Genomic DNA, 27,058 nt, shown 5'->3' on the forward strand with positions numbered 1-27,058 from the left:
ATGATGACGTCATGTTGGAAGCTTGCATAATCCGGTTTCATGTAAACTGCATGTCAATGTCTTATTCTTTCAAGGAGGCCAATTATTTATATATATAATATATATATATATATATATATATATATATATATATATATATATATATATATATATATATATACATATACATATAGAGGTCAAAGTTGGGGAATGTGTCGGCGAGCAGTAGAAAATAGTATCTACATATTTGAGTATTCTCGAGACATTGCATGTATCATTGGTATCTGATATGAATAATTTAAGGCCTATTACAGATCCCTGAGGTAGCCCTTAAATCACCCTTAATAGCTTGGATTTTGTGTATTTAAATTGAGCATATTGATATCGGTCATCCAAGGAACTGCATGCGTTTATGAGCCAACCCTCTGATAGCATATCAGCCTAACTTTTTCAGTAATATGCCATGATCAAGAGTGTCAGAGTGTTTAGAATCTTGGGTGTCAGAGTGAAAGTGACCTCAGTTCGAATGTAGGGTAGGCTAAAGTTAGCACGTGTGCTTATTTTTGTCCACTCCTCAACGTCTGCCGCAATGTTGCAATCGGTGAGTTACCATCACACATATGGTTGTCTTGGGATGCTTGCAAACTTGGTTGATTTCAAAACAGGGGCATCGGTGTCTTCATGCCATAGGCAGAGGCATTTAAAAAAAAATCCAGAATCAGGAAATTCTTTAACGTTTTCTGTGTGCGTTCTTTGAAGTGGGGGTGTATAGCGTGGCTTAGCTCAGCCTCTGTTTCCAGCCCTCTCAAAAAGTAGGCTCACTGGATGTCCATAGTCAGCAAATGCAAGGGGGTGCGGACAAAAGGTCCATTCTGGCAACAATAGTGGGCATTTAGACCGTCACATACCCCGGTTATTCTGAGGGTGGGGATGTCGGGCTGGGGGCAGGGAGGCAAGAGAGCCGAGGGAGCGAGAGGAGATAGCAGTGCGGGGGACGGCTGTGGGGAGGGGGCAACTTCAATGGAAAAAATGCTATCTATAGAAAAGGTTTAGCGGTGTCCAAAAGCTAAGCTTACCTATGGGCCGGGTCAGAGGTCGGGTACTAGACACACAGAGCAATCCCTGTACTAGACTGGATGGACAGCATAGCTCTCCGAACACCTGAACAGTCTGTTAGACTGGCTAAAAGTTAGCGTGTATGCATAAGGTGCATAGATAAGAGCTCGGGAAGGAAATGAGCTCCCTAGGCGGTCTCCGTCTGTAGCCGCATTACCAACCGACGATCGAAGGCCATTCGGGGCCAGACCTAACAAGTTTTATGCAAAAACCATGTTTGAAAAACAGGACGTGGTTCAACTGGTAGAGCTGATAGACGGATTGAAGATTAAGCTAATGCCTGGAAGTCTCTTGCAACACGCTTCAACATTCTGGATCGGCACGCTTGAATGACGCAATGCACACGGTTCGGGTTCATGCGAACCGGACGCAACTTTCAAGTGGACAGACAGAAATTCCAGTAGGAGTTGTTTTTCCAGCTTTCTTTTTCTCTTCAGGGTTTAAGCATTCGCCTTCAGAACAGGTCTACGCTAATGAAGAAAGTTTATGCGGCCAAAACCGCACCCTGTCTTGGTTAAAAAGTGACTTAATGGCCCCTTAGAAGGAAAACACCCGGTTGTTTACGGAGCCTCATAAGAATTTAGCTTAACAAGTGTTTCATAAATCAGGTTGGACGAGGCTTGGTCAACTAGGCCTTCAAAGAGTCAATTGTCAGTATCGTTGTAACCTTTGAAGATGCACAGAATAAATAAATAAAGAGAACTTCATTGTTATACTTCAATTATTTCCAATTACATTTTTTATCCCAGGTCTCGTTGTGACTAAAATGTCTTTTTTGTGTTCCGAGTAATAAATGCTCTCCTCTAGTTTGAGGTTGTTAGCTATGTGTTAAGTGGGTCTTGGCTTTTCAATTGCAGAATTTCAAGATTTTGTTGAGGACATAATTTTCCATTTAATTGAATGCAAATGTGACATCTATTTACCAAAAATAATCTTTGTTTAACTGTGGCTTTGCTATGCTAAGCTAGCATTGTTGCCTGTACATACTGCATATTAACTTATTCACTGCCATTGACAGCTATAGATGTCGAAAATCAGTTTTTTTACTGCATTATTTTTTTATTTTTCTTATTTAACAGGGATAGTATACATTCATAAATATTTCTGTAAATGCACCAGAACTGGCCATGAGGCTACTTTTCATCTGTAGTCCCCGGACAGATGTTACATTGTCTCAGGAGCAACTGGAAGTTCAGTGTCTTGCTCAAGGACACTTCGACATGGTCACAATGGTCGGGCATCACACCCACAATCTCTTGGTTGGAAGACGACCACTGAGCTACACCGTCCTAAATTCTCCTGAAGAATCACTAGACTCCCAGAAGACATTCGGTGCCCCCCCAAATTGCTGTGTGAAGGTGATTAAACTGCTTGAAGAACTTCATGCGCCTGACATAGGCCTATTACCTCATTCACTGCCATTGGCGGAAAAAGACGTCAAAAATCCGTTTTTTCTGGACTGGCAGAGAATGAGTAATAAATAGTAAGGGTAATTTTAATGGGTGTGTTTGTGTAAACAGAACACAGAGAAGGTATTTTGTGTGTGTGTGTGTGGGGGGGGGCTAGGGCGAGAGAGGGAAGACGATCTGCAGCGGTGCACAAAGCGAGGGTGCGAGCACCGGGAGCACTCCCCCTTTACAATTGGCCTTGAGGATCGTTAAGTGATTGTGTTACACAGAACAGGTGAACTGCGTCTCTCTCCGCCTCGTTCTTTATATTTCCCTCCCCATTATGATTTACGGGGCCATTCTTCTCGGCCCGCCGCCACCCCGCCGTAACTTGTGCTGTTCTTTTGAAGGCGGCCTGCTTGCTGCCATTGTACCGCGCCGGCTTTGAAGTGCCCAGGTCTTAAATGAGGATGAGACAAGGAGAGCGAATTTCTCCAGACGGCCCGAAAAAAGGGGGCTCTTGTTTCTGACAGGTGTCTTTTATACAAGGGAGTGTGCAGGGCTGCTGTTTTGTTGGAGATCGGGTTCCAGGCAACCCCATCACCTGCTAATTGAATAACATAAGCTTGCCATCTGTGGAGATTTACCGGAGCTGACCTCAATGTACTCTTTAGATAACTGAGTTGCAAACAATACGTGGAATGAGTCATGCAAAAAAAACAAAAAAAACAAGCATGCTTCTTAAAATGACACATACAACTTACTCCACTCCCCTTGTGAGTATGTTCTTATCCAGGCATGATAATAATCATAATCAGTTATGTTTCTACCAACAAATGTGCTTTGTATGCTTAGCTATGAAAAGTCAAAAAGTACACACTACTCACAAAAAATAGGGGGCTAGTAAGCTTTCGGATGAAACTTCAGGATGAAGAAAAAATGCACATTACCCTCACAAATAAGGACAAGCACTATGCAAACATGTAGTATTTACATTTTGAGACACATTGACCTTGCAACAGACTATTTCTTGTTCCAGCAGTTCCTGTGGGGAAAAGTGTTACCAAATCCAAAGAAAGTGGAGGTCCATCACCTCCTCGAAATGCTTGGTGTTCAACTTTGCCCCAATACTGGTACTTTATGAAGCAATACATTGATGGACCAGCAAGAAAGAAAAAAATAAAAAAAACATTATTAACTCATTCATTCCCAAAAACATATTTAGGCTATAGGTCTTTATAGTTCCCAGACATTCAATCCAAGGTAATTACATTTGTAGAGTAAAAGAGTTTTAAAAGTTGCTGACGCTGAATGGGTTGAAAATTCTACTTTTTTTTTTTTATGCCTCAATTGCTAGCCGTTTGCCAGCTCAGGCAGAGTGAACTCAGACTGAACAAATGCTATGAAATATCCTCATGCAATTCATGCTTTTTGTACATGCATTTGAAGCATGTTGTACTAAGTTTGCCCCTTATAAGTGGGCTCAGACGTTGGTTCAGTCTGCTCGCTTCTTTTATTGAAAATAATGCCGTAACAACCTCAGCAAACACGAGCTGTTGTTAGCTTATCCCATTATGGTCATTATTGTAATTAAGAATACCAATACAACAATGGCCATCTATGCGTTGAAACCTGGCTTATCTGGCTGATTCATCAAAACTCCTTGAATGCTGTCGAATACTAAAACTTCTAAACTTAACCCTTAGTTTATAGGATGCAACCACACATTTGAATGTCATTTTTGAGGGGGAAAGCGTCTTATTTGGGGAATGACGGTAGTAGCTTCATGTTTACGTACTTAGGGACAGCTACTGACTTCCAACCAGACCCACCTTCTACATTCCTAACACCAGGAGAGCCTCAAGTCTAGAAACATTGGAGACAAGTCTAGAAATGTCTCTTGAAGCTCCGATTCGTCCTCGGGCTACAGCTGTTTTGTTTGCCCACCTAGTTAAATAAGGTAGTTCAAAGACAGCGTGGTCATCTGGAGCCCACTTCCACTCGCGTACACAGACCGAGTGCCATCATGCGCGAGCTAATCACATCAGCTGTTATCTCTTCATTAACTCCAGTCTAAACATCTCGTCGTAGTTCAGGGCGTCTGCGTGGCCGTGTGAAAACCAGAGTACGCGTTGAAAATCATGCGTAACGTTGACGCCAGGATGTTGTTTTGTTTTGTGTGAGTATCGCCGCCAAAAACTAGCGGCGGAGCTAGCACCAACATGCCATCTGCGTCTGGCCCCAAGCGGGTGTTTTCAACCGGGGGAGGGATTGTTGGTAGAGGGTTGTCGGACAGTAATGCAGATTGGGAGGTATGGGTAGAGCAAATACACCCCTCCTCCCGTCCATTGGTTTACCCGGTGTAATGGCGAGAGACTGAACACACAGCTGTCTTGGGCTATTATCGGTGATGGATGAAGCCGCATCAGAGCATCAATGGCATGCCCTGCCGCTTGCCCCCCCAAACCCTAACCCCCCCAACGTCCGTGTGTCTTATTTGCGCGACAAAGACAGGAGGCAATATCCCGGCGACAGAAATTAATCACTGCCGGCGAGCGGCAAGGAACAAAAGGGGGAATGTGTGCGCAAGATGCTTCATGAAGTATATCTTCCCGTTGCGCCATTGGATTTGGATCGGCCGTTGTCTTGTTGATGCAGCTGTTCTAACCGCCAACTCGCTTTAACTTCCGGTGATAGCGCCACCTGTGATGTGCTTTGACGGAGCGGGACGTCTCGCTCAGTGGGGGTTCCCTTCGCTAGATTTGATTTGTAAACCGCTTTTCATCACGAGAAGGTCATTTGAAGCCTTCCGCAAAGCAGGCAGATTCTTTCCGATGGGAGAATTCAGATATTTGTGTCTGGATGCATGGAATGGTATCTGATTTGTTTATTCGGGCATTTATTAAGGCCCTAAGACCTGCAAAAAATGAGTAAAGGAAGTCTGCCGTTTTCAATTTTGGCTCCATTTTCTTGGGCTTTGATCGAGGTCGCACTCCTACCTGATATTGTACCTGATTTACTTGAAATTCTATGTGATTCATCTTAGGCCTTGTGTGCATGTAAATAGGTTATTTAAATAGTCTCCCCCTCGTTGTTTGTTTATTTAAAAAAATGGCGTCTATACGAATCCAGCACAGTGCGGTTTCATTCACTTACAAGCATGCCGAGTCGCTAGGCGGCAGTAGCGTCGCCAAAGAAACTCCGCCTCTGACGTCACCAGTATTTGGCGGGAAAAGGAGTAGCGCGATGACGTAAAGCTCCGGTTAAGCCGGTTACATGCAACCGTGAAACCGGGGGCTTGGGCAAATCTCAACTTTGGCCGGAGGTTTTGAAAGATTTGGTTTTGATGGGGGGAGGAGCCCGGTCACGTCTAGCAAATAGGGCAAACCTGTCTGCTGTTTGTTGAGAAAAATGGCGTTGATTTCAATGGTCTCAGCACTCGTGAAAAAACTTCATAATCGTTATATAATATATTCTATTTTGATTCTGACTTCAAGTCAGTTGAGTTAAAGTGAAACACTTGGGAGTAGAGCGAGTGAACCCTCCCCCAATTTAAATACACTTAAGTGCCTTCATTTGCATGAACTGTGATGTAGCGCATTTACAACATGATGTTAAGTAGCTAGCTTGTTTTGCCTTAGTTGAGAATGAGTACCCCCTCCCCCACTTTTTATAAACTTGAGTTCCTTCATTCGCATGTTCTGCTATGTTGTGCGTTATCAACGGACAGTTATCTAGCAAAGTTAGCTGTTTAGCTAGCTAGTTACGCCAACCCCCAAAATGTATCTTTCCTCGGCTGCTTTAGAGCACCTGTAATGTGTTTGCTTTAGAAGAACAAGTTCTTTTTACTTTGACAAAAGGAGTGAGAAGTACAGAAATTTTTATCATCTTTAGGGCTGGAAAGTAAAGCTCATTTTGGGAGAAAACAATCCCGGCTCGCCTGGCTGCTCCATCCCTCTCCTTTTTAGTGATTTTAGTGATATCCTATAAGGATGCAATGTCGATCAGTGGAAAATGTCAATCTACATTGACATTTAAAGTCAAAACCAACATGGGAGATGAGCGGTGTCCACCAGTTGATGGTATCAAAAGTGTGTGCGATGGACAGCGTTTCCATAGGATTCAATGATGTCTTCCACTCCCACCAATTAAAGTAATCAGCGTCACGCCTGAGTTGATCCAACCCAACGTCGAGCCCTTCTCGAGTCCTTCATCCTCCTTGCCCGTGAGCACTATTACCTAATTCTTCCGAGCCGTGGGGCCATTGTCCCCCGCTAATCAAATTCATCCATAATTAACCTCGTGTGTAATCCCGCCACTTGGTTGATGGATGTCCGAAAAACTGACTTAATCCCTGACCCGTGTTTTTGCTGATTTGGTTAGCGTGCGCTGACTCATATTTTCAACAATGGTGTCGTCAGACTCAACAGCTGTCAAACACAAGATGGACATAAGACCGACATAATACGTTTTTTTTATCCGCTTAAATGGGGCAAATTACGAACGTGAATAGGTCACTCGCCCTAACGGGCCCAATCGCATCCCAAAGGTTGAGGCGGGCGTGGCTGTGTCTCTTGGCAATCTAATAAACCGTCGCCATTTGCATCCGTGTGGAGTATGTGAAGCAGTAATGTTATTAAAATGAAGACTGGTGGCGGAACGTCTGAATCGTCCTGATCCATCACGGCCAAGTGACAGCGGGCAGACAGGCCTGTAATGGAGCGGTCATGGACCACAGGTTCAGAAATGGCCATGACATTAAACACTATAAACATGTCAAACACGGGATCAGCTACAGCAGCGTTCTTTTTTTTAACATTTCTTGTAAATATGATTGAGCTTTAAAACCGCACCCTTCTATCACTCCGTACTCAGAGATGTTTAATACCACTTTCAATACCAGTATTTCGCTGATACTGAGTATCGGTGTTTGTAAATTATATTTTAACACAATCACAAAAAATGTGGACCTTTATTTCTTAGGCAGGCGATCTGCCTATGTTTCAGGCTGTCGCAGTGTAGCGCCAACTACTGCTGAGGAGGACTAAATGTCAGAGATTTTGTTTTTTGCCTCGGTTGCTAGGCGAGCCTCCGTGGGTACTCTATTTTACAAATCTTAATTTGTTGTTTTCAGCAGTAAAAAGGGTTAAGAAAACGTTATCTAACCAATGGCACTACTTTTGATTGAGGAATGGCTGAGTACCAATACTAAGTATTGGCTTTATTTCAAGGCCATGAATAATTTCCCTAAAATGGGGACACGAGCGGCCTGGCTCTGTCCAACCCGCATGTCCACACTTGGTACCTAGTGACCCGCCTGTCTCCGCATGTCCCGGCTGCGTGCAGATGAGCGCCGCTCCAAGCGATAGTGACGGGGGTTTATTGAAAGGCGAGCAACCCCGCCGCTCGCCTGGCTCTACGATTCATTAACCCGATTTGCACTGGGCTCTGTCCCACATGTGTCAGCCGGGCGCCCGCTGAGGATTCTGCCGCTCCGGCCTGTCCTCGGCCCGCCATCAAACTGACAGATAACTGTCGGGAAGTGAGGTCGCGGACCTTTCTTCATACGCTCTTTTACCCCCAAATTTTCACTTGGTCCTTTTTGGGCTTTTTGGGCAATTTGCCATCTTTTTTTTTGCACTTTAACGACGAGCCCGTTATCCAAAGACTTCACGGACCATTAGGGCCACAAGTGCTGCTTGTTATCTCCGTAATTTGTGCAACATTTCTATTGACCATTACTCTTTTGAAAGCGTCCCATCAAATTGCTTCACCCCCTTTTAAAGAGGACGATTAGTTTCCGAATTCGAACATTAGATAAGGCCCGGTTGTTTCCTCATACTTGATAGACATTATGCAAACTTTGTCAGGGTGAGCGCACTATGGATGAATGAACTGATTAACTCCAGTCAAACAAGATATTTGAACGACTTTAATTGTCTTTTAAATGTTTCTGCTCATTTCTATTTGGATTATCATGAAACAACCAAATTGGCAATATCTCGGAATATTAAATTGAGCTACTGTTAAGATCACTATTTAATGATTAATCTAATATAAACGGGATGCATCCTAAGTGTGAAAAAATATGTTTAAATATCGGAAAACCAAGTTAAAACAGAGTAAGGTTGTAGTATCACCATTCACCACTAGATGGCAAACTAGACCAATTCTGTGTCTTATACTGTCCTTTACTACATGAGTAGGCTTAATAATTTTTTGCAGGTTTTAAGAAGCTATATAACAAACATATTACCACAATACTATTAACATTTTAAGCAAGTTAATTTTGTGTGGTTAGTTAAAATGATCTATAAAATGTTACGTCTCTGCATGTATTGCTAAATCTACTTCTTTTTACAAATGATTGCGTGTTGAACTTTTGTTTTGGCTAAATTTTACCATCCAGGGCTTATGTGTGAGCAAATTTGCTATTTTTGGGGGTCACTTAAAAAGTGATGATTTTGGATATACAAAGCCTCTGCATGATGCCAGCCATACAAATACAAAACGAGTTTCTACGCTTTTCAATACTCAGTTGAGACCACTTTTTTCTACTCATTTAAGATCGTTAAGTATGTCCGAATGTTTCTTGAACGTTTTCGACAATTTGACCCCGGGGTAGATTATTTCAAAGGTCAGCTACCATCCCAAATAGGATTGCGTTGAGCTCTCGGGCTTACACCATTTATTCATGCTACCTTCTTGGCGATGTCAAATATCATTTGAAGATGTGTTTTAGTGGCTTTAGTTTTAATCTGATCCCATCTCTGGGAAGGTCAGGTCACCGGTCAGGCCTGTCGAAGTGATCAAACTCACAAGCGGAACTAAATGAGCGTTAAAGCAGCGGCGCGTCACATGGGGGGGGGGGGCTTGTCAGGAACGATCAGATCCGCAAACAATACTCGCTCTCCGCCACGTTTCGAACGCTTTCTAATCTCAAAGTCCTGCTGATAATGGCAAACTCATTTATTGGTATCGTGAAGCACATGGGGAGAGTCGTGACGGCTACGGCGAGCCTCGGAACGTCTTTCGTGGTATTTTTACCGAAGACTTCCATAGTTTACTTAAAAAGGATGCTTTTGGTGAGGTTCATTTGGTTTGAACAATGTCCTCTTACCCTGTATTATTATCTCATTTTTCAGCACACAAGCAATAAATTAATCTCTATCTTTATATCTTTAGTATATATATATCTTTATATATACTAACATCGAGTTGATTACACTGGGAAACATTTTTTTAATTTCTGACTGCTTATTTTAAGATAAAATAAATTTAATAAACCACAAGGATGGAATGGATACACGCCTTAAACTAAAACATCATAATAAAACAGAATACACTTAAAAAAGTCTGCCTGTGCAAATATTAATAGTAAAGAACATGTGGGAGCTCAGTTGTAACTGGAAAAAAAAAAAAAAAAAACTAACTGCAGTTTTGGAATCAGCATGCCAATAATAGTTTCAATCACCATAAAACTCAACAGAAATATTTCTTCACCGTTTCCCAGTGGCATTCCGAAGGGGGTAAATCCAGACTTGGACCATATCCCTTCATATTTTTTATCGAATTCAGATTTGCTCAGCTACCCGTGCATTAAGTCCTGTGGGTGACATTTTTTACAACAAGCATACAAAGTCTGTGTGCAAACCATGCTCCGCTAAAAACAATAGTGAGTCGTGCTGCACACGCACCCTGCAATCATGGGAGATATGTTGTGCTTAAAATGCTTTCGCCGTGCCACAAAAATGCAAACATTTTGCCATAAAAGGGTTAATCTTAGCATCAAATATACATTTTTATCCTCACAATTCTGCTTTTCCAGCATGCAGCGCATCACATTCCAAAGCTTAAAACAGGCTTTTCTTGTTACTCAGCATTTGTGTGTCGCATCATGCGCAAATTCAATGATGCGCTAATTGCTCTTTAGCATTGCAGTTTTGATCATGTTTCGCACCTGTTGCTATTTCAAATATTGTGAAACTAAAATGGGATCATCCAAGTTATTGAGTCTTCAGAAGCACTTTCAGGAAGCTGAAGATCACAAAACCCAGCACGTTTTTTCATCGTGTGGCCAAATATTATGTTTCGGTCATCCCGATGTAATTTCCAAAAATGCATCATCACCGAGTAGTGACAACGAGCTCCGCGGATCCATCCGGTCTCAGCAAGCTTGGGCCTGAAGATCTATATTTAAACGCTATTCTCGTTGCGTCCCCTGTATTTTGATAGAACCTCAACTTTGTGGTTTCACCAAGAGAAAAATCTTTCCATCCTTCCTTTGACGTTTTGTGGCGGTAATGGTCACTCTCTTGTGGTTTATCACCGTCTGTCTTCTCACTTATCTCCCATCCACTTTAGGAGCAACCGTTTTCACTTACAACACGCTAGTTTTGAAACAGACGAGAAGACAACTTCATTTATATAGTGCAGTTCAAACACAAGCTATGGGCTTCTTGTACAGTGTGTATACAACGTTTAAAGGCAAAAGAAGACCATAAAAAAGAAGGATTTAAGACATTTAATAAAGTTAAGAGATAAAAAGTAGTTAATATTACTAAAAAATGTATTACATAAGAGTATGATTTTGGGAATATTGATTATGAAATTGCCCTAAAAGGTGCATTCAAATCTATGTCAAAGCATTTTAATGCTGTGAGTGGAACAGTACAGTTGTTTCCTTTCAAATAAAGAGCAAATTAGTTGGAACATGAGGCAACTAGTTGTGAAATTGTGTTATAGTGATGTCTTTTTCAAATCTTGTATGCTTTTGTTTTGTTGTCTCAGCCAGATGCACATTTTCATTATTGACAGAGTTTTCCAGCAGATGAGCCAGAAATAAAACAGATGATGTCACATGAGCTAGCTTTTGGAGTTGCTTCATAAAATAAAACACACGGATGCTACAGCGCTGTCTTTTTTTTTTTTTTTCATCCAAAATACTTTGCACTGGTTAGTAGAGATACGAGACGGGAAAAAAAGACAACGGCCATTTTTTTAACAGCCATTTGCACTATTTAGGGGGCATTTGGTTGGAAAAAAAAAATCATAGGGTGCAAATCAAGACTTTAATCACCGGTATTGGGGGAAGCATTTTTTTTTTTACCTGAATTTTAAATCATTTACATGTCACTGCTGTTGTCACCTTATATGTGCAGCATAGCAGGTAAACGCTGATGCGCCATATTTGTTTTGAAGTCCGGGCCCCCCTTTTCGACCTCAGAACCCGACCGGCTTTATATCCCGTTAGCGTTTCTCGACCGTACGTTGAGACAACTCGAAACCAACGACATAATCCTTTTAACGCGTCCGACGGCGTTTTCCGAGTCGACTCTTATCGGACGTCGGAGCTTCAGGTGCGAAGAGGCGCGTCGTCGGGACTTTTGGCTGAGGGGCCCGTCGGCATAAAAACAATGGCTTCAAAGAGACATATAGCTTACATAAGAGGGGCTTAAAGATGGACGCGGCAAAGTCATTCACAATCGGTCCCCGGCTGAGTCAGGGCCGTCTGCTGAATGGCCGGCCATTAGCATAGATATGCGGAGGTAAAGCGCGCTGGCTGAATTTGTTTTAATAATTAGCACTTCACAGTGGCTTTTTCCGCCTCTTTCTTCCCATTGTCGCCCCTCTCTCCCTCCGCTAATCCTGTCCTAATCATCACCTCTTTTTTTTATTATTTTTTTTTATCTCTCTCCGTCTTTTCCCCTTCCTGCCCCGCTTTCTCTTTGCGGGCGCTGTGTTGTGCGTCCAAGGCCGTTTTCTTCCTCGGAGCGCGCTCTTGAAAGGCTATTCATGGATTTCTTCAATGCGGCCCTATTACATTTGTGCGCGAGGGAAAGGGAGAGAGAGAAAGACAAATAAGGCGAGGGAAAGGTATGCCGGGGTTGGGGCGGGCGGGCGGGCGGGCGGCGCTACAGTACCATCTGTATGCAAATGGCCTCAGACTTGGTCAACTTTGATCAAACGCTCAGGCCTCCTTTTCTGCGGCCGCAATTACTGTAAGCTTGCGTCTCTTTGTCAGCGACTCCACGTCGCCGACTCCCTGGAAGAACTGACCCTGCCCACACACATCCATGTCTTGTACCCTCCCTAAAATGCCCCTCACACACGCAGAGCACCTGCGACCACGCTGGACCCCTCAACAGATGGTGCCCCCCCCCCCCACACACACACACACTCACACACACATCGCAGGGCTCTTGGCAATGGGTGACGGGCATGCCTTTGTGCAGAGGTTGGGCACGTTGCACAGACGCACACAGTTGTGTACCCACATACAGCGGCCATTGTTTGCGCCATATGGGGAGGTTAACATGTTGAATACAGACGGGGCGTCCGGCGGGACAACGGAGACGCTGTCCCCAAGTGTCGTCATCGGAAGTGAGGAAACAAAACAAAAACACGCCGCCTTATCTCATGTACGGCATGCCAGTCCAGAGATTTGTAAGCCCATTACCAAGTGTGTGTGCGTGCGTGTGTTTGTGTGCGTCTGGACTGTCTAACCAGCCACCCAGTCCAAGTAGGATAATGGGTATTAATCAAGGAAGCCCTTGCCATATGTTTGTTTAATTCTGAGAAATGAGCCTCGTTTCGGACGCCATTCCTGTGTGTTTTGGAGAAAAACCAAGGCGGTGTGCCAGCCCGTTTAAAATTGATTTTTGACATATAGCGGTGGAGGAAATTCATCTTTGACATCTATAGACGCCACTGGTAGACAAGAAGTTAAGCCAGAGGTGTTGTGTGAGGCTATTGGGATAAAACGGCTAAATGCATCCATGACAGCCCAAATATGTATGTGTGTGTGGAACCTAAAAAAGTAGAGGCACATATTTTGCAAAGGAGTCATACAACACAATTTAGCAACGTGTTGCTTCATGTTCTAATTTATTTGCTCTTAATTTGAAAGGAAAAAAAATGCACTTTTCCTGTCATGGCATCAATTAATACTGAGTTTGCCGAAACCGTTTTAATCTCATGAACCTAAGGGCCTTCTTGAAATGTAACCCAAGTTGAGAACGACTACACTGAGTTGTGCATTTAAAGAGAAGAGCTTTCAAAATAAGAGTATGAACAGGAAGTGTAGCATTAACTGCCAACACTTGGCCATTTTAGATCAATTTTCCCCGAATGCCGTATCCCATTTGATGTATACTTATCACCTGCTCCAGTGGTCCATCTGACTTCTGACGCCATTTTTGACAAAACTCCTTGACGCAACATCACAAATAGTGCAGTCACAACAGCTACGCTATCACACACTAACCTGAGTTCTATTATTTATTTCCTTGTTACTTCCTATTGCTGTCCCCATATGTTTCCCAACAGATGTTTGAGGAAAATTCAATTACCTGTCACAATTCATCTGGATACGCGCCATCTTTATTCACCCTTTATTTTCCCGGGGATGTTATTGTCCGTGAATTTGTTTTCATCCGGTAACCTAGTAGGATAAGCCATCAGGCAGATGGCGAAGGGAGGGGAGGCGGGCGGGCGGGCGGGGGGGCTCCCGTGAGAGGAGGCGCACACACTTTGCAAAGACACCAGACTCCTGTAGCATCCGCACACATGCAGACACCAGACCCCTGTTACGTAATCCACCAGTTGCACTCCCCCGCCGAGAGGCTCAGTCTGGAGCTGTCTCAAGTCCAAAACAAAGTCATCCGTCTTCATGTTGCGTCTTACATCGCCGCTGATTCGGAGACTCTGGCTGAAGCTGGACTTGGGAAGAAGATTTTACATCACAGTTGTAAGGGCCCGAGGGTGCGATTAGGCCTGCCACATCGTTGTGGGTGACAAAGCGTTTTTGTTGATTTTGAGTTTCTTGTTAAAATATAAAAATGACAGTCAAGTCATTTTTAACCTATAGGGTTATTTTGTCTTTCTAATTTAGGTGGCACTTGTTGGAATTGAACTCAAAAATGTCTCTGCTCTTGAAGTCTGATGACTGTCCTTTTTGAACATTTTTTCTTTTACTTTCACCCCCCCCCCCCCCAATTGTTCAGTGGCACCATACCTATCCATACATACATTTTTTTCAATTTCAGATAGTAAATGTCCAAAAAATGGCCAATCTGTTAACAATGATACCCTGCATATTTATTTATTCATTATTATCCATCCATCCGTTTTCTTCCGCTTATCAGGGGTCGGGTCGCAGCAACCTCAGCAGGGGAGCCCAGACTTTCCTTTCCCCTTTTTATTGATAGTCTCTCTTTAAAAAAATAATTTGGTTATATGACGTGATGATACATTTATTGGTTTATAGACATAATGGCATATATGTGATCCGTGACAAAAATGAGTTTGACACCCTTGTTTTACGCAGCCAAGATATTTTAGGCTGTCAGGCCCCCAAGCCTTGGGGGAAAAGAAATAAAATAAGGGATCGCCAGTCCGATCAGAAGCCGGGCCAATCCGGACCGGTCCTCCTAAAAAGGATTAAACAAAGTCTTCGGCGATGTGTGTTTTTCTGGCTTTTAATTCCCTCTTGGCCGACTCCTCTTGTCTTCCCCCTACGTGTGCGCCCCGTCCCGCCGAATGGCGCCTCCGATCGCGGCGACAGATTTCTCTTTCAGCCGTCTCCAGAGAACGCCCGTCCCGGCCCCTGAGTGGCACATAGTTGGGCCCCGGCCCGGAGGAGCAAAAGGGGAGGAGGCCGGAGCCATGTGGCCGATGTTGGTAAACAGTATCCAGGCTCGTCCCGGCATTGTGGCCGCCGGCGAGCGGGGTCGAGGGGATCGGGCACCCGGGGGCCACACACAGACCGGGAGGTGGCGGCGAGGGGGTGCGCGGGGAGGGCCGTACAATAGGTACACACACACATTTGCATTCATGCACACAGGCAGAAATACACGGGACGAATAAAAGACTCGCTCTCTGTGTCTGCCACTCAGCAGCTGCTCTAGTTTCCATGGCGACGGCCGGAACAATGTAGTAGCGAGTGGGCGTGCGTGTGTGTGTTTCAACGCGCTTCAAGTGTGTGTAGGTGGGTGTGTGGGTGGGTGTGAGAGGCTACGGGGGAAGAAGAGCCAGAACTCTTTTTTTCTTTGTCAGGATGAGCCAAAACCAGAGAAATTGGGAAAAAAAAAATCAAATATGGGAGGAGAGGGGGCAAAAAGAGTCAAAACAACCAAGATGCCGGTTTAATGATGTCTATTTATTTGTCAAAATGAGGTATTTCAAAGTGCTATGAGTTGCAGCACTAATAAATGTACATTTTAAAAATCGGGAGGGAGGGGAAACATCTCATATCCATATACCCAATTCTATGCACCCGATAGTTACAAATATAAACAGGAAAGGGGGGGGGGGGGGGGGGGGTAAAAATTACATGATAGAACACATTTGCTGTACAAAAGTTTGAGATAGAAGATGAAAGAAGATAAGTGATATCTACCGAGAACTCATTTTCATACGAAAATATAAGTATCAAATTTAGTATGTATCAGGTTCACACTAAAAATCGTAAAAGGTGTGTAGAATTAGTAAAACGATACAAAGAAAAAAAAGGAAGGGAAAAAAAAGCAATATATCGTTATATTACAAAGTTCACGACTCTCAAAAACTGAGGCCTTACAGTACTTTTTAAAGGTATATAAACTTCCAGTCTAATTATTGGCAGCTTCCTGACATGGATATCTTTATATAAAAACCCCAAGACAAACTGTATTACAAAAAAAGGCAGATCTGAGTGTGTGTTGTCTACACTGTTGTGACGGTGGATATCCAAAAAAGTCTGTGCACCCCTCTTGAAATGCAAAATGTTTGTAATCCAAAGAAATTACAATGCAAAAGAAAAAAACCCAATTGCAGGAATATGCGCACCCTCAAATAGAAATTTGCACCACAATGTGAAGGCGTCTTCTGTGCCTTTTTTGAGTAATCCAGCTGTTCCACCTGATTCACATCTGGACTCTGGGTGGGCCATTTCCAAACATGACTGGTCTTCTTTTGTTGATTTGGTCAAAGATGATCTTCATCCACCGATTCCTAACCAAAGACCTGTTTTTTTTTTTTCTTCTTATTTGCAATCAGACTAGTTAGAACTGTTTATAATTCCTCAAATGTACCATATAAAATAGTGTAGATATTTTGATGAGAAATGCTATGTCAGCACTAATAACTTTTGAAATTGTGACCCTAAATTCAACCCTGGTGTAATCCAACCAAAAAAAACCACACTTTCCCACGTTTACTAAGTTTTAAATGATTTTATAAAATGCACCTGGGCTTGGGTGTTTCGAAAGACGGGAGAATGTTGTCACATATACCAAATAGCCATTACTTGCCAGAATTTCCTTCAGCATTTTGTTTAAGTCTTTAGCAGAATGAATATTCAAATTTTTTCAAATATTTTGAACAAAAATTGAGTTCCTGGTATTATCAGTGTTCCGTGCTATATTTAATCCCTTGGAAATACTTTTGGTATCCTCCTGAATGATACCTTTTAAAGATAGGACTACAAGAATGTCAGAAATAGCCTACTAGAACATCTCAACTTTATTTAATCAGATGAACCTTAAACGGCGCCAGGCGTGACTGCCATTCAACACGTTTAATTTTGGTTTATTCTGAACACAGCCAATTCTAGGAGGGTGCGCACACTGGTGCAAACATTTGTCTCATGCTTCCCCTCTTGATTTTTTTTTCAATGAAGTCATACAGGTTATAAACCGCAACGGCGGGAAAAAATATATATATATAAAAAAAGATGTAGCTTTGTCAAAAAAATTACAAAAACATGGCAATCGAACAGGGGTGTGTAGACTTTCTCTCCACTGTATATACAAAAGTGTCGGCTAGAAAGGTGCACAGGTATACATCCATTTACTTGGTTGGAGCACCAGTGTGATCGAGGAGTGAAAGAAAACCTGTAGTGGCATCAACGTTTCTGTCCATGTAGTCTTTTTCCATGTTTTCCATTTCATAAAAAAAAAAAAAAAAAAAAATGTTTCCGCTTTTGCAGTGGTGAAGGCAAAGTTTTGAATTGTGCGCGACTTCTTTAGTGAAGTCGAACACTCTGAGCAAAGTGCCCTCCAACACCGGTCCCGGTAGGAATCCCCCTTGATTCCAGGCTGGTGTCACAGTGAGTACAAAAAAAAAAAAAAAAAATGCATACAATACAAATAATAGCAAAACGAGATATAAAAAAAAAAAAAAGCCTCTATTTCCTCATTCTTTAGCGTTCCTCAATGTGACTGGATTGAAAAAAGTAAACCCTAAACATTCTTAACGTCAACAAATGTGCAAAAAAAGTGGCGGCAGTGAAAGTCCCGACACCCCTCCGGGAAGCATCCGTCCCTCTCGCGTTAGCGTCCTCCCGGATGTTTTGTGTACAAATGCGGGCCTGCGTGTCTGTGCTCAGGCCGACTCAAAAAGTCGACGGGGTCGCCGGAGCGGGTCGTCCCGGGAAAGGTGTGTGAGTGTTCTGGGCGGGTCAGCGAGTCCTGGCCAGCTCCAGCCGGCGCATCAGCTGCTGCCGGCGGGCCTGCAGCCGCTCCTTCTCCAGCTGGAGCCGGCGTTCCTCCCGGTCCAGGGAGCCCACGTACTCCGTGGCCTTCTTGAGGATCAGAACCTTGGCCGCCTTCTCGTTGTACGCCAGCTCGGGCACGTGGTCGCGCAGCGTCAGGAAGCTGGAGCGCAGGTCGTTGCGGCGCTGGCGCTCCAGGATGTTGTGGTTGCGCCGCCGCTCGCTGTCCTCCGAGTCGGAACCGCCCCTCGGGCTGCTGTCCCCGCTGGAGCTGCGCTTGCCGCGCGGCGCGGCCGCCCCGGAAGACGAGGCGCTCCTGCCCGAGGCTCGGACCGGGTCCGACGTCCTCTGCTTCTTGGGGGGCGGCGCCGGGTCGTCGTCCGACGTGTACGGCGAGGGCGCGGCGTAGTTGTGCTGCTGCTGGTGCACCGAGCTCCGTTTCAGGATCAGCTCCTGGGGGGCGCGGCTGACGAAGCGGCCCGCCGCGCCGGCGCCGCCCTTCTGGTCTTGGCCCCTGCAGGCCACGCTTGACGTTTTGCCGATGGTGGAGCGCCTCTTTTCTACCGTCACCACGTCGATCTCCTCCTCTTCTTCCTCTTCCTCATCATCCTCCTCCTCCTCTTCCTCCTCCTCATCATCGTCCTCGTCCTCGTCTTCTTCTGGGAAAGTCAAACAGAATGAGTTCATCGGTCAGGCCCAACAAGTATTCCCGCAATGTGTCCCAGCTGGTGACAGGTATGCATGGGCGCGCGTCTTATACAAGGCCGATAACGCGAGTGTTGCTCAACGCCGTTTGCGTAAGCAGAAGCTTCTTAATGCTTAGTGTCAGTCACCGCTCGGTTAATCTGCCGCGCAGGCGTTGACACGTCGAGTCCCGCCGCTGAGCGGGCAAGTTGGCGTTGTGCCTTCGTAACTTCTAATCGGCTCTGTCTGGGGCGGGAAGTCGCCCGTGGGCCGCAGACTTTGACCTTTGACCAAAACGGACACTCTCTCACTTGCCAATCCCATCTTTGACGTCTACATTCGTCGATGGCGGCGAATGGGTATGGACGCTCCATTGAATGTATCCTATCAAACTCTGCCAGAAATCCGACAAGAAGTATAAACTTCACTCTAGGCCTGGACCAAATCGAGTGAAATGGACTCTAGAAATGTATTGTGAAAAAGGTCTTTGGGGTATTGCAGTCCACCTGTAGTGGGGCCAGGCGGTGCAGTGACCAAGGAGACCCAGCAGTTGGCGCTGCACCTACTAGATGATTGTTTTGAAGGAAGTTTCACGCTAGAGAACGATGGATCGTTGAAGGTTTTTTAATGCTAGCCATCTTTTGGCTGTTTCAGTGGAGCCAGGTGGTGCAGTGACCAAATACATCCAGCAGATGGCGCAGCACTTACTAGCATGAGATGTTTTTACGAAAAGTTTTGCGTTCGGGGTGCATCGATCGATCTGTGCCAATTTCCTGGAGCTTGTGATCTGTTAGCCACCGAAGAGGTTGAAATAACACCTTTGTATTTTTCACACGTTTTATTTAACAATGCAACAATCAACGGACCAATAAAATCGCAGATCGGTATCGGGCAGAAAATCGTTATCGCCGAACTTTTTGATTGGCTATGCGAGCCGGTGCGTGCGTGCGGCAGCAATCGGATCACCGTGCTTTTAAGCCAACCCCCCATCAGCCCACCCCCGGCCTGGAGGGGCGCCAGGCAGACAGCTGTCGGGATGGAGCGCTTGTTCAAAGCTGTCAGCCCCTTAAAAACACACGCACACAATAACGCACACAAAAAGGCACAAGAGGACCCTCCTCTGCGTGTGCGCGACGGAGGAGGCATTCTCATTCTGGCCAGGCCGCTGTGCCAAGTTGAGGGCTCTTTGTGCTCCTTTTAATGTTTGTTTTGTGTATTGGTAAATAGATAAATGCCCCCCACTTCCCATCTCGTGTCATAACAGTGCAGCGTGTTTTTGTTGTGGTCCAATGATGACATCATCGCACGTTTGGGGTACACGATGTCCCCCCGCAAAATTGCCGCAGCGATCCATATTTTACGCTTGACCATTTCTTTCGATTTTATTATGATCCTCGCTTCTGCTTTTTATAAAGTCTTGAGCTTTGTTTTTTTGTTTTTTTGCATGCCAGTTGGGCACGCACAATTCCCAATTTACCGCCATCTGCCGGAAAGAGAGGCGTCTGATTACATAAAGCAAGTCAGTGTGTCAATTCACCAATGCGTGCGCGCGCGTGCGTGTGTGTAATCCGATTTTGGGCCAGTCATATGAACAAGTCAGTCCAGGGTGAGCACAGTGCGCTTTTGTTATTGTTGCGTTTGGCGCCCAACTCGCAGCAGACAAAGACATTTGTTGACATGCTTACCGGAGTCGCTGTGGGCGGTCCCGCGGCTCGTGCACGCGCCCGCGCCGACGTTCGAGTCCCCGCCGCCGCCGCAGCCGCTCTTCTTGTTCACGGGGAAGGGGAACACCACGGCGGGGTCCACGCACTCCGACGCCGCGTTGCGGCTGACCACCTCGGGCGCTTTAACGGACGCGTCCCGCCGCCCCGTAGCGGCGGAAGCCGGAGGGGGGACCGGCGGGGTCGCCGAAGTGGCGGTACTCGTAATCGCCTTGCCCAGTTTCTCCGTGACCGCCCTCTCCAGTTTCTCCCTGGCCGAGAATCCACTCCACATACAGTCCTGCAGGATGATGCTGTTTGGGTTTGTATCCAAAGCGGAACCGAACAGATCCATATCGTCGGACGCCCCCCAGATGTCGTCTTCGGGCAGGAGCAGCAGCTCCGACGCCCAGTCCAGAGGGTCCCCCAAGCCGAACCCCAGGAGGTCCGCCTCCGGGGAGGCTGCCGCCGCTGCCGGCTCCCCAGGTAGCGCGGCGCGGCTCGGGGAAAGGGGCGGAGTGGGCAGCAACTCGAATTTCTTCCAGATGTCCTCCCCCGGTGGCGCGGAGTCGGGACCACAGAAGTAGAAGTCGTCCTCATCCGGGTAGAAGCACGGTTGTAACGAGTCAAACTCCATGTCGGAGTTTTTGCCTACGACCGCCGGCATCCTTTGAGAAACCTGCGCGCAAGATAGCAACCGCCAAAAAAATTCAACCACTGACTTGCCCAAGCCAAATTTACGCGCATCCTCCTCGTGGATGCGTAAAACGTGCAGCGCGAGCACGTTTGCGACTGACAGCGCTCGGATTTGCGCCGGAAGGCAAAGCGAAGGCTCACCTTCTTCTGGCTGACTTGTGATGGGTGACGCGTGGAGCCGTTGGGTCTCTACAGCGGCAGCGGCGGCGCAGACACCAGATGTGGAGCGCTCATCGACGTGGGGAGCACAGACAGTCCTCTGACACGCACCGCGGCTGCCTGCACTGTTTTACACGCACAAGGCAGGCAGGCTGGCTCCTCCCACTCACCGTGCCTGGAGGAGGAGGCGCACGGGGGGGGGGGGGGGGGGTGATAGTGGGTGTAGGGTTGAGGGGGCGGGCGGGGTGCTGTGTGTTATGCTTGTGGATAGTCTCTTTCTCTCAAGGTGAATGGAGATAAACATTGAAGACGAATGGAGGAAAATTTACACTTATACGCTCTGATGTTCATTGCCTAACTGCAATTTTCATTTTTACCTTCCTTGTATTTTAAATAATCGATAATACATTTTGGCGTTTTTATTTCACACCAGATATGTGCCTGCAATTTGATCGCAAATGACTGATTTAAAAAATATATAATACTCATATTTGACTCCAAAGTGATTACACGAACGTTTCCCTCCCATTTCGGCGACCATTGCAGTCGGAACCAGTAGTCTCTTTTGTCTGAGGATCAGCAGCTTCCCAACTTGCGGTTATTCAAGGCTCACTGCGCCCTCCTACGGCGACATTTGTAAATGCAGCTCTTTAATGGGACTAACCGATCGAGTTTTTTTTTTAACATTAAAAACGGCAATCGTTGGTGATATTTTTTTAACATTAAAAACGGCAATCGATGGTGATGAAATGACACTTTCTTTGTTCTTGACGATATCCCCATTAGAGACTCCCAAGTGTACATTTTAAGTAGTCCTGTAACCTTCGCTAAATTGCAAACGTCATCCATTTTCAAAAGTTCTTCGGTGATACCCTTACATCAAAGACAAAAACCTTTATATTACATGCTAGACATTACATGCAATGTTTCCATCTAACAGCACATAACGTTTCAAAAAAGTTTCAATCAGTGAAGATCATCACATACCTGTTTCAAAAATGTCGCTAAGGTTTCTGAGTTGTGCTGAAGTAATTGTGGTGGTCCTCACTCCAGTCTGGCTCCTTTGAGAAGTGATTTCTTGGAGAGCTGCAGATGGACACTACATGAGCTCTTTCATCCTTTAGTCACTTGTATCTTTGCCATCAAAGCCTTGTGACATCACTTGCTCATCTTCAAAGAGATACTTTTGAACAATTGCACTTGCTGTTAAAGTCACTTTCTCTTGTCTGGCTCTCTCAAGTCTAGTTCAGAAGTATTGGGACGGCGAGATAACTATTGAATGGATTTGTTTTTGCCTGTTGCCTCGTATTTTTCGAAAACATGTATTTTTATTTTTTTACGTTCATTCCAAGATGATGTTCAATATCATTTACAAACTTCATGGATATAATCGTTATATATTAAATAATATATATCATTTCACAGCACTTTCACACCACTTTTTTCAGAGCACCACCAGTATGAGTACTCTTTTCATGGATACCGATACCAAGTACAGATACTACTAAAAGTCTTAATACACAACATTTTGAAGAAAGACCTATACATTCCAGTATAGATTTTTTTTTCTTAATTTCATGAAAGTAATGGCAGTTTTCTATTCCACTTTGTCATTGTGATCTTAAAATTGCTCCAAGCAAGCGGTCATTGTGAGTGCCGATACCTTGAAAAAAGTACGTACTCATCCATTCTTAATATATATGTGATGCGTTTTTACAAAACCGCCGAGATTAGCTTTGCGTGACTGACTAAAATTCGACAGAGATGTCCATTTTGGGATATCTACAAAAGCAACCTCCTTAACTTGTGCGCAGTATTTTGTCCAAAGCATTTCACATCAAAGGAAAAGCATTGAAAGAAGACACTAGGGAGCTGAAATCCCGCCCCGATGGTGACAACATCTCAGTCTTCAACATGGCATGACCACTTAGTTATCACTTACCAGGAATGTGCCATCCCTTGGCTAAAATACTGCAAGAATGATAGGAATAAAAATGACCCAAAATGGTCAAAATACTGCACAAGGGTAAATAATTTAATTTCCTATCTGCCAAAAGGTTGAAATTGTAATCACAGTGAGATTATTACTATAAGAGATTAGATGATGCCGATCTTTGAAAGCCGAATGTGCCAAAACGTACTTTTATTGACATATATAATGTATAATGTATGAATGTCACGACTTCTAAATTTTTGCCACGATATCGTTTTAGTATCAATGTTATGTATCAAGGTCGTAGTATTCAGCTTCCAAATTTGTTACTGGGAGTTTGGGAAACACTGCAATAAGGTGCGCAGGAGGCAGCGGTGCGTTCACTTGTCTCCAGGAGAAGGCGCGTTACGTAAGAGCAAGTGGTGGTTGTAGCCTCAAGTCATTCCCATTCGCTGCAGTTTTTCTAATGACAACGTAGAAGAAAGGGCACATCTGTAATTATGTGCATGGGCACACACACACACACACACACACATACACACTCCCGGATATTGACATAGGGCAACGTTTACACAATGGCTTGGATTTAAAGCCAGCTGTAAGGAGGAGGAGGAGGAGGAGGAGATGGGACTTCCTCCTGTTTTCCCATAGTCAAACAATAGAAGATGACTTGAGCAGAATGCGGGATCATATCAGCAAAACCATGGCAGTGGCACTAGCGTTAATGCTTGAGGTGATACTTTTTTTTTTTTTTTTTAAGTTGTTTGTTTTGGGATAGAGTTCAAACAGCCAGCGAAAAGTGAGAATGCGCAGCTGTTGTCTCCTCCAAGGAGAAGTCGAAGGGAGTTTCCTGGGATCAGGAGAGACGGTTGAAGGAGTGGGGAAAAAAAAATAAAAAAAAACTCCCCCCGCGGCTTTTTCTTTAACTTTCGCAAACGCAAGCTACAGGAGTTTCCTATGAGAAACTAACAAACCAACAAAAGATTTTTTTTTTTTTTCTCATCTGATTGACTGTCGGTTGTGGAGTGGAAGTTGCATAGTACTGCTTGATTGGCATGTTTGACCTTTGACCTATTTCAATTCCATAACAACACTTCTGTATAAAGTATCAAGAGTGAAATATTTATATTTTTGAGGCTTTATCCTCGTGTACAAACAAGTTAAAGTGTGTTGCAAAAGTATTGTCCCCCCCCGCTTGACCTATTTGACCTTTTGCCACATTCCAGGTTTCCAAAATGGAACAAAATCATGAAACGGACAGAAATTGCTATATTTCAAACTGTTTTTTTTGTACAAATGACCAAAAAATGAGCATGTGCGAGATGATTCACCCGCTTTCCCTTCCTCAAACAGAAGCAAAACAAAGGGCGCCTCGGGCTGCTGGCAATTCAGAAGCGATGAGGAATTGGCAACATTTCTGCTTGCCAGGTAAGTTTTTCACCTTTTTTTTTGATTGGGGGAAAAAACAAAGTTCTAACATCCCATTTAGTAACATTCAATTTGGTATAACTGACCTTGGCTTGCTGGCAGTGCACATCATTGAAGGGAGACTCAAGGAGTCGCGAGGGAGAATGGGGACATCCCTGTTGTTTTTGAGACCCCCCCCCCAACCCCCATTCTCTGCTTGGCTAGCATATGGATGGTTAAGCAATTAGGCCAGTTATGATAAAAGATTCATAAGTCACCCGCAGTGGATGCTACAAAGACAAAATGCTGCAGTCACGAAGGCGCAAGAGCTTATCAGGTTTTATTTTCATTTTATCGTTCTGACTGCCGTCTGATCCTTTAGTAAATATTTAAAACGCAGTAATGATACATACTTTTGCTTCAAATAGCCCTGTGAATTTCGCCTAGCAACAAGTGACAACCGAGATTAAGAATCAGAGCTAATCTGCAGATCGAGCAAGACTCTAAACCACTGTTCAATCAATACCGCATAATCCATTCATTTATAATCATCGAGCTGGTAGCGGCTGTTATTTTGTTGAAGGGCGAAAACCGCTCAGCTCTTAAGCTAAAACGCCCTTTTGTGACCTCTGCTAAGGAGGTCAAACAAAAGGACAGGCCAAAAACAAGGTTGGACACGCATTACTGCATCTGAAGTGACATCTAATGTTTTTAATTAGAAGTTCACATCATAAACGTGATATTGAAAATTAATTTCTTCGAAAATGTAGGTTGTTTGAAAAGAAGTTCAATACCAGTCGAGTTTGAAAACACTTTTAATCCTTGTGCAGCATTTTGAGCAGTATTTTGGAATTTCACACCAAAGGGAAAACATTGAAAGAGGACACTAGGGAGCTGAAATTTCACCCGGATGGTGACAACCAGGAGTGCGCCATCGCTTGGCTAAAATATTGTCAGATATGGAAGAAAATGAGAAAAACATATTCACTAAACTACATAATTTAAATAATCACAAACACATTAAGAATTTGGGAAATCCAATCTATGAACTCATGCAAAGAAAAAAAATAAGTCAACTTTGAAGAATCAAAATCACAAGACTGCTTTGATGAACGTTTGTTTGCAGCGTTGTCATGTGATTCAATTTTTAAAAACTTAATTATTGTTACAAATCTTCATGATTAGTCCCATTTTTCAACAAGTATTACTGCTCAAGCTCGTAATGTTGACGCGAGGAAACTCTTAGAATTACAATATCATCAAATACAAAATCCAATTTTGTTTCAAAGACTGCTGGAATGCCTTTCTTTGATGCTTTAATCCAATTGTTTTCCTGTAAAATACAACCGTTGAACAGAGCGCTCTGATCGTAAAGTGTGCCGATTTTTCATTTTGTAAAGTGAAATGTTTATTTTAAAAATGTCTATCAAAGTTAGCAGAGTTCACCTGCCACAGGAATTAACCTTTTTTTAATGTATAAAATTTAGCACTTTGACTGTATAGATTTTTTTTTTTTTTTTTTTTTTTTTTTTACCAAACAATTCCTTAATTTTTTTTCTAATGTCATTTATTTCAGTTTTGATCTACAATTCAGATTTTAGAGACCTGATTTTTGCACAATTAACCTGTTCAATACCAGGGACGTATTTTCACATTTTTTTTAGGTCCTTAAGAGTTCTGACATTGACTCCCAGTATTAAATCAATACTCAAGTACATTAGGTATATTAATTTCCTGATACTTAAGTATTAAATCAATACTAAAGTATCTGAGATTGAATGCCTGGACTCTTTTAAAAAAAAACAAAAAAAAACGTGAAAATACGTGCCTGGCATTGAATGAGTTAAGTGCTAAACCACTTGATTACTGGAGGTTATTAGGTATTAAAGAAATTGATTACGATAGGTAAATGGACAGTAAAGAAATTGATCACATATTTAACCAGTAGTCAGGAACAGGCAACTAAATAAGCCTCATGTAAGATTTTTTTTTCTTCTTTTCCCCATTGATGATGATTCATGCGCAAAGTAGTTCTTCCTTTTTTCTGATAGGGCTCCAATTTGACTTCATTTGACAATCTGTGAGGGCTTGTAAGGGGTGGGGGTGGGGGTGGGGGCAGAAGCGAGTTCCAACAAAGTACTGAGGAATTTAAAAAGAAGTTAGTTCCTCTGAGAACAATTCCGGCTAAACGTTTCGGCCGTTACATAAACTGACGTGACAATTAATATTGGAGAACATGTTTGCCTGTGTTTACCCCCCGCTCTGTGAAAGTAATGTTCGGGCCCCAGAACACGCCGGAATTTTTCTTATTTAATGCGAAAGTAAACTGGAATCCGTCTTGTCGGATCATGCCCGCGAACGCCGTCGGTCGAGCAGTTCAATGAAAACCGGCTCATCAGATGAGTCACGCAGCATCGCCTCAGAACGCCGTTAGGCACACTTGGAGGATTGCCCCAAGCTAGCGCGTCTTTTGTTACCTTCAAGAAACAAAGTTTTGAAAGCCACTTTTGATTGTCAGCTACGG

At 44.0% G+C, this 27,058-nt stretch overlaps 1 protein-coding gene across 1 annotated transcript; it reads right to left on the reverse strand.

Annotated features, from left to right (window-relative positions):
• Positions 1 to 15,621: 15,621 nt before the first annotated feature.
• On the reverse strand, positions 15,622 to 22,253 carry mycn (MYCN proto-oncogene, bHLH transcription factor). The gene is made up of 4 exons (XM_088403783.1): positions 22,182 to 22,253; positions 21,177 to 21,369; positions 20,325 to 21,018; positions 15,622 to 18,614 (listed from the first exon to the last, which is right to left on the reverse strand). The coding sequence occupies exons 3-4, from the start codon at positions 21,004 to 21,006 to the stop codon at positions 17,923 to 17,925; spliced, it is 1,374 nt and encodes a 457-aa protein (XP_088259909.1). The 5' UTR covers positions 21,007 to 21,018; positions 21,177 to 21,369; positions 22,182 to 22,253; the 3' UTR covers positions 15,622 to 17,922.
• Between the last annotated feature and the right edge of the window lie 4,805 nt (positions 22,254 to 27,058).

Source organism: Hippichthys cyanospilos, chromosome 20 (assembly GCF_059441005.1).
Source record: "Hippichthys cyanospilos isolate Australia breed blue-spotted pipefish chromosome 20, RoL_Hcya_1.0, whole genome shotgun sequence".
Taxonomy (NCBI): Eukaryota; Metazoa; Chordata; class Actinopteri; order Syngnathiformes; family Syngnathidae; genus Hippichthys; species Hippichthys cyanospilos.